At 39.4% G+C, this 8,186-nt stretch overlaps 1 protein-coding gene across 1 annotated transcript in view; it reads left to right on the top strand.

The window, feature by feature from the left end:
- SFT2D2 (SFT2 domain containing 2) overlaps positions 1–2,622 on the top strand; it is an 8,769-nt gene extending 6,147 nt beyond the window's left edge. Inside the window, exons 7-8 of the mRNA XM_009330618.1 lie at positions 127–156; positions 800–2,622. Of these exons, the coding sequence (XP_009328893.1) occupies positions 127–156; positions 800–839 (70 nt within the window). The 3' untranslated portion in view covers positions 840–2,622. The remainder of the gene's footprint in view (positions 1–126; positions 157–799) is intronic.
- The last annotated feature ends 5,564 nt before the right edge of the window (positions 2,623–8,186 follow it).

Genomic DNA, 8,186 nt, shown 5'->3' with positions numbered 1-8,186 from the left:
TCAAAGCTTCATTTTGGTTGTGTATCTTGCAGTTACCTGTTTAGAGCATCAGAGGGGTTGTTCTTCTTGTTTGTGACTCTAATAAAATCTGACATGAAGAGTAACTTTAAAAATCTTTCTTCTTAGGTACAGCATTTCCTTCATACCATTTGCAAGGTAAGTTTCCCTACTCCCTTACTTTTTGTCACCTTGAGGTTTAATGATACAGAAGATTAGTTTATAGAAACACTGTAATTTATGGCTCTAGAAGTTTTTTCCATGGTGGTGTTTTAGGGGGAGGAAATACATGTAGTTAAACCTGAAAATGAAACTAAGCATCTGCCTAGTGGGAGAACACAAATGTAACAAAATGAGAAGGCTTCCTATAAAAAATACCTAAGTGTGCTGACCACACGCTAAACTTAAGGCTTGCCTTTGGAATGCCTAAATGCTGTTCCAAAATGCTACTGGACAAGTGTATTCTTCTGGGTACCTTTTTTCCCCTGTTCTCCCCCACGAGCGCTGTTCTGTGTTTGAGCACACAGTTCTCTATCCTGCTCCATCAGCCCCACCCTTCTTCAGTGCACCGCCTCAAGGTAGGCTTACAGGTGTCATTTCATTGCAGTTGGGCAGGTGGACGGTGAGCAGACCCGCTTGTCTCCAATGCATTCGTGTAGTCATGCGAATTATGTAAGCGCAATTAATACATGGTCAGCTGATCTTTTAAGTCCTTGGTGTCAGTGTGGTAGCAGCATGGAATGAGTCTCATCAAGCAGCATAACTGAGGTGACTCTCTTTTTTTTTTTTCTCCTGCTTGTAGGGATGCTGTGAAGAAATGTGTTTTGGTCTGTCTGTCCTAACAGGAATACTGGATGCTTCACAAAGTTCTAGGAAGTTTGGTAGAACTATGTTAAGATCACTGTGTATGTATTTTCCCACTTCTGTCTCAAACATGTGCCTTTCAGCTTGTTGTTAGAAGCTCCTTGTGTTAAATCCAGTGTATGCAATTGCTTGGTTTTGTAAGCAATGGTGTCTGTAGGACAGGGTGCTCGTGATCAAATGAAGTTCAGCCTGGCAGAAGAACTGGCCAGAGATCCAGAGTTTGTTACGATAATTCTTATGTAAAATCATGTATTTGTTGTGCAAAAGTAACAAAGTAATATGTGAAGCCTGTAAAATGGAGACTTCGACTCTGATGCCAGACTAGAGGATTTCTTTTTCTTGGAAAAAGAAATCAGTTGCCAACTGATTTCTTACTGACAACTTGTTTTTTTTAAACAGCCTTATGTCACTTAATCTTTGCACTGTTTGCCTTGGATAATGGAATATTGGTATTCTTTCTTTTCATGCCTCTCTTGCAAAATTTTAGGTTTGAGACTTCTAAAAGATTTAATTCTAAATGAAAAGACTGTTTTGGAGTAAGTATGAAATGTTTGCATCTTTAATGAAGTATTGAATTTTCAGTTTAGACAGATGTGTTTCCTTAAAATACACGAAAGGGACATTTTCACCTGGAAAAACTTCCTGTAGGAAAAGCACTTGCAAAATAAGGTTAATAGAATTTTTCAGCTGCCAGAAACATGAGTTCTTTGCCTTGCCTACAGCTAATGGCAATACATACAAGGTAGGAAACTCAAATTTTTCACATGAAGCAAGGTGCTTCTCTTCCCTCCCCGCCCCCAGCTGTAGCATAGGAGCAGTGTGAAGCTGAGGGCATGATAGGTAAGCAAAGAGAGAATTTGTGTATGTCGTTTCTCAAAGGACAAACTCTGATAAGGTGGAATTGGGCTATTGTTTAAGTAGTCTGGGCCGGGGAGAAGACATTTTCTTCTGAACTTTTGCAAGTAAGTTAAAGCTCCAACATTTCTTTTTTTTTTAAGTGGGAGCAGTTTTGTTCCTCCTAAAGCTCTTGCATACACTAGTGAACTACTTTGCTTTGAGGAGAAAGTGCAATTTTCTATTGCCTGTCTTAGCAAAGAAAGCACGTAACAATCTAGCTGCCAGCTCCAAACAAATGCTGAACAGTCAGTACCTAAATTCCAAGGCCACTCTACATTCTCTTTATCCTCTGAGCTATGTATAATCACTTACTCCCAAACCGTTGCAGTGGTCAGTTGTTTAATATCTGAGCACAGATTCCCACTTCTGCTGTGTGAGGTACCGTTTAACTGCTTTCACCTTTCCTCTTACCAAACTGTCTTGCTGGAGTCAGTGTCTATGAAGATGATTATCCAGTGGACTTCAGTATGAACTGAAGCCTCTCTTCCTTCATCTACCAAGAGTTTAGTCATTTAACAGCATTGTGTTTGCATGGCAAGTGTATCCCTGACTTGTACCGCAAGATTTTAATGTAGGAAAAACCTAGATCTACTTGGCAATAAAGTATAAGCCCACAGTGAAGCCAAATAATTCTATGGCTTCCAGAAAGCTACTAGAAACTGAATTAATTCAAAATCTTAAACTTAGGTGTCCTTCTGATAACTTATAAAGCACGGTACCATCCTCTGTTAGGATCCTCTAAAAAAAAAAAAAAGTTCCCTTTTGAGGATGGTATGAAAGGGAAATTTTAACAGGCTTTCTGTGGATTCCAGCTGGCTAGAGTTACTGTTACAAAGGCATCTGAATGGAAAATGCTGCCCTGAAAACATGGCACTGATGTTGGGATGAATCAATTATACAGGATGATGTTCAAGTGCTATGTCCTGGTCCTTTTTTTTTTTTCCCCCTAGGATTTGGAAGCTCTTGTTGAAATAACTAGGTTGACTATTACTTTTCTTGAAAGGAAGAATTAGTTAAATGCCCAAGAGAGACTGGGAATTAAAGAATACTGATACTTCTTTTCCCTGTCTGATCTAAGACAAGTATCTAAACCGACGTGTGTCTCTTTTTTTTGTCAGGGAGTAGGTTCAAAACCTAATTTACATCTGTCAAAGGACCCATGTTAGTCTTTTATTAGGACTTTGATAATGTTTACAGAATTCCTTTGTATAAGGGCAATTGAAATGCAACCCTAAATGCCTTTTACATTCCAATATTTCTTTAGTTCTAACATCTCTGGGTGTTTCTGGAAAACGCTACAAGTATAGCATACATTATTTCTCCTTCCCCTCTCCAGGAAAGTTATGTTAACTTGGATCATCATTCCAGGCTCATCAGCAGTCAACATAACGGAATTTGACTTCTGGGGTTCTTTTTTCTTTTTATGAATACTTTAGATTAGAAGGAGTAAAAGCCTTTTTCTTATTTTTTTACTAGCTTGTGCAGGATTGTGGTTCCCTGACTGTCTAGCAGTTCCTCTGGAAAAACACTAGAGTAGAGTTGTGTATGCCGAATATTTGTTTTTCAACTTGCATACTAGCTAACTGGAACCTTTTAGCTGACTGTTGTGAGCACAACCACTTAGAAATAGGAAATTACCAATAGATAGCGGGTAAACTTAAATGGATTTCCCCCCCATCCCCGCTTTTTAAAGCTGTAATTCCAGCTCCACAGCCTCTTATTCAGTAAGAGAGACGAACAAATCTTCATTTGACTGCATAGCACACGAGGCTAAGCAATCGTGCCCTTAAAGGGAGGGAACCCAAGGGGAGATGGCAAAGACACAAGGATCACCAGAGTGCCACTAGGGTTTATGTTGCCCTTTGGTGTTGTATTCTGTTCCGGTGAAGGTCAGACAGTAGGAGAGACTCACCATATTCTTGCCAACATGTGAAACATACTCAGGGTTTGTCACTTCATCTACAAGCAGTTTTGATTTAAAATAACTTTTCTCTATCAGAACAAAACTCTTCAGATTCTCACTCACTCATAAGTAGTTGTGTTCAGGCTATTGCCAAGTTTAGCAGCAAAAGATTTTTCCACTTTGTTAAAATACTTTATTTTATATGATTTTACATAATCGGGGAGTAAACTAGTATATGAATGTTCCCTCTTGACCAGTTTCAATCTGAATTAGATTATACCATTATACTTTTTTTTTTGTCATTAAAACTACTTTGTGTTAACCAAAGCTGATGATATCAAAACTTATCTGCTTGGCAGGAAGCATGGTGGGCATTTCTGAAGCCCTCTCTAGCTTTCTATCTTAATGTCTTTCAAGGCAGGAATGTTTGTTGTGTGCGCTCTACTGCAAATAGAGGTGTGTTTTAAATCACAAAGCTCCTTCCTTCCCAAAGTCCTTGCTCAGTTGCCTACAGCACTTAACTCAAGGCTGACTTCCCTAAAGAAACTTGTGTGATGTTCGGTTCCCATCTTGGTAGGATTTGGTGTTCTACCAGAAAGTGCTTTTTGCCCAGCCGCGCTGTTGGTCAACTTGCCTATCCACTTTTTTACTTTTTGCAGTACAGATAACACAACCTTAACCAAGCAGCCTTAGCATACAGTTCTAGCATGAAATGTGCATATCTGGGATCAGTGGGGAGGGTGGTAGTCATCTGTTCCCAAAGCACTGAGATTCTATACATTACAATGTGGGATTTTTTTTCTTTACTTCAGAATTTGTTTTATGTGATGAAGTCCATTGTGTATACTGGTACTATCTGAGATGGTTCTACAGTGATGATGTAAACAATTTCATCTTGTTTGGTATTTATAGTAATAAGATTGTTCATGAGCTGTTACAAAAACCAAGGAAGAAATTTCTGCACCAAGTTGAAATTCTTTTAAGAAATCATGTTTTAAAAAAGAAAGTGTGTTAGGCTTTGTGTGTGAATACTTCCTATGCAAGTTTGGGGGAGGGCGGAGACTCTGCTATGGGATGGCTTCCAGCTAGGTGCAGGGTGACAGGCTTGAATCGATCATAACTTGTGGGTAGATTGCAGCTGCGTGCAATGCATTTGGAGGCTCATGGCACTGTTGCTTACCTGCAGTCTGAAACTCGTGTTCTGGGAACTGCCTTGTGGAGCAGTGTGGGCACTTGAAGCTCATCCCTTTTTGCTGTGTGCTAAGAGATTGAAAGAGCCTCTGTTGAGTTTCTGAGAATGGTTCTTGCTTAGTTTTGGTACTTAATCATGTCGATGAAAGTAAGATCACTGTTGCTATTGTGGACTCTCAAAACTGAGGCGGAGGATGACAACGTTTAACCACGTTTGTCTTAAATACTGATGTTTACAACCATAGCAAATACTGACCATGGTAGGACAGAAAGCACAGAAATGGTATATTTTCTTAAAACCGCGTGCCTCTCTGTAATGTGACAACACTAAATTTTTTTAACAAAAAAGCTGGAATTGTTTTGTAAGATAAAAACCAAACTCTCAGAAATTCTCCACAATGTTTTATACTGTTACTCATTCTGTCTGCTGTTGTGCTTTTTCTATGTATTACACTGTTTGATTTCTACTTTGATAAACATATTTTTTCCTAACTTACAGCTTTCTCTGTAATGAAGTCTTTACTTACAAGTGCTGGGGTTTTTTTTCCCTTCAATAAAGTTGTCATTGCATTAAATTAATTTCTCTTATGGTTAATATGGAGTTTTTAATGATGCCGATTCTCCAGGTGATGCTGGAATTGCAGTGGGTTGGTTTGGTTTGTTTAAAATAAAAAAAAGTGATTGTCTCGTCCTCACTTCCTTTGCTGTGTACACAACATGTACGGCTGAGGGGAGTTTCTGTGCAGCTGCTTCACCCAGCATATGTCTAGCTCAAACAAATTCTTACCAGCATAGCTGCATGCACCTTGACAACTGGTTGGCACAACTAGAGTTGTTAAGGTGGGGATGATATTTTTATTACTTCTTACTTATTTGTTTACCTCAAGAGCCAACCTAGATGCGCCAACGAACTATTGGCTTAGTCCATGCTACAGAGCAAATAATTCCTGATGTTCTTCTATCAGCAAAGGCTAGAGTTATGAAACAGCATGCCTCTGGCTCTTCTCTGTGGAATAAATACACTCTGAATACTGATGTACACTGGAAGTAAAAAGCCAATGATTTATGAATGTGTGTTAAAGTGGAGTTAGAAGCAATGATTTTAATTTTTTTGTGGGTTTTTTTTAAACTTTCAGAAAGCATGTCCATTTAAGTTTGTGCCTAATACGCATCCGAACACTTGCTGTGGTTTTAGTATTCCTTGGCAGTGTACAGGGGCTCTGCATTGGGCTGTTCAGAGTACCTTAAACTTTCTTCTGATTGACAGGGCAAACCAAAACAGTTGCTGGTTTGGTGTCTGTCTGTCCCCCCCCCAGACTTGTGTGCTGTGGGTGACTATTAAGTTTTCAGTTACTTTTTTCTCTTTTTTTTTTTTTTTTTATCTTCTAAGCAAGCTCTGTCTCGAAGCTGACTAAACTGAAATTTCTGTCCTACAGGAAACTCCAAAGTTTTGTTTGGAATAGAAGAAGCCTGTCTTCCTGCAATATAGAAACCTAGGGGGTTGTACTTTATCTTTTTGAAAAGATTAGAGCTTCCAAGGACTGTCAGGAGAGCTTGATATATCTCTTTCATACCAAGACAGCTATGAATCTGAGTCCTAAAAGGGCAATAGATCTTTTCCATGTTTAATAGCTTAGAGCTATTTTGCTTGCCTAGTTCAACCTCCTGCATAACAACAAAGTTGTTGAACTTTGCCACATCGTTCCCATGCTGAGGTCGATCAGCTGCCCTCTAGGGAAAGTGTATTCTGTGGATGACTTTGCTCCTTAGAAATACCCGTGAAAGGGTTGATCAGTTGTGCTACAGCATCTAGTCCCCTGAATCCCATTTATAAACATTGGGAGAGAGTCATCAGCACCACATTCAAATTCAGTGACAAGACTCTTGGAAGGTTGCCGTACTCACGTCTGCCCCTTTCCCTTCTCCTTCCACAAGGTCTGATTTGCAAGAGAGGGTATTTCATGGGTGCAGGAAGTCCAAAGTTGGGGGTTGATATTTATTTCCTTCCCTTACTTGTACCTTTCCTATTGAGTCTAGTCATGGTTGCAGTATCAGTGGGGGTACAGGCTTGTAACTGCCCAGCCGTGAAGAGCTGGAGGTGCCTAAAGGGAACAAAATCCTCTGTTTTCTCACTTTTCTAAAGAAAGCTTCTGATGAATTAGAGATGGAATAATATATCTAAGCTGCCAGTCTCGGGGATTGATATTTTAAGTTAGCCTATTTGAAACCCTTTTTAGTTTTTCTTGGGCTCCCTTGTGGCACCTCTAAGAGAGGTTATTCCTGAGAGTTTGTGCTTTAAAAATCTCTGCAGAAAGAAGTGTGGAGTAATTTGAAAGTATGAACAAAATAAATGTCCAACTCATACCTGGTCCTTACATTCACATAATTTGTTCTCAGAGTACTTTGGAAACTCAAAAAGTGACAAAGTGTGAAAACAAACTATTTTATCATGGGCATATACTCCTGTGTTTTCTAGTGGTGTGTGACAGGATGTGTCAGGCTCACCGCTTCCGAGAGAATCAAATGCTTCAACTGAGTTATCTGTGCAACTTGTTAACTCTCATAGTTAACAAAAAGCTTTAACTTACGCATCCAAGTCAAAAGTGCATGTTTGATTTCCCTAATATAAACACTGAACCTATGACTTTTGTTCTGAGCTGTTGTAAATAGAATTTAAATGTTTGTTTAGAATCTCTTAAATTCTTTACTATTTTCTGATCTTAAAAATGGGGGCAGTAATAGTTTCTTGCTCTAGGTGCTAATCCATGGCTGGAGACAGCACTGAAGATCCTCAAGTAGGAAAAACAAAGTAGGGAAACGTATAATTATTGTTTGAAACAAACTAACTTACATTTATCAGCAGCCTGACCACATCAGGATTTTTTTCCTTTTTTTTTCTTTTTAAAAAAAGAAGAAAGGTTGCTCCGGAAAGCCTCCCGTGCTTTCTGGGCTCAGAATTAATCTCAGTTACGATCTCAATTATAACACCAGGCAGGGAGGTACTACTTGAACAAGCTGCCTGCCTCACTGCTAGAAACGTACCTGGTGGAAGTTATTGAAACTGTCCCCTCGCCCCCCGACATTAATGAAAAGGCTAATCTTCTCTAAGTCTCTTCTAACCTAGCAATCTCTTAAGGGGCTGGATCCATGATTAAAAAACAGAGGGAAAGCAGCTGTCTTTTTATCCTCTCTTAATTATTCCTTGGTAGTTGATAGGTGTTGATTTCCTGGGAGTGTCATGGTGATGGAGGTTACATTTCCCTGTGTTGTCGGGACTGAATGTTCGGAGGGGGGGTTAGCTGTTTGAATGGTTCAGTGGGAGCTGTGGAGATGG

The sequence above is a fragment of the Pygoscelis adeliae genome, unplaced genomic scaffold, assembly GCF_000699105.1.
Source record: "Pygoscelis adeliae isolate BGI_AS28 unplaced genomic scaffold, ASM69910v1 Scaffold120, whole genome shotgun sequence".
Lineage (NCBI taxonomy): Eukaryota > Metazoa > Chordata > Aves > Sphenisciformes > Spheniscidae > Pygoscelis > Pygoscelis adeliae.
This window is presented reverse-complemented; position numbering and strand designations above follow the sequence as displayed.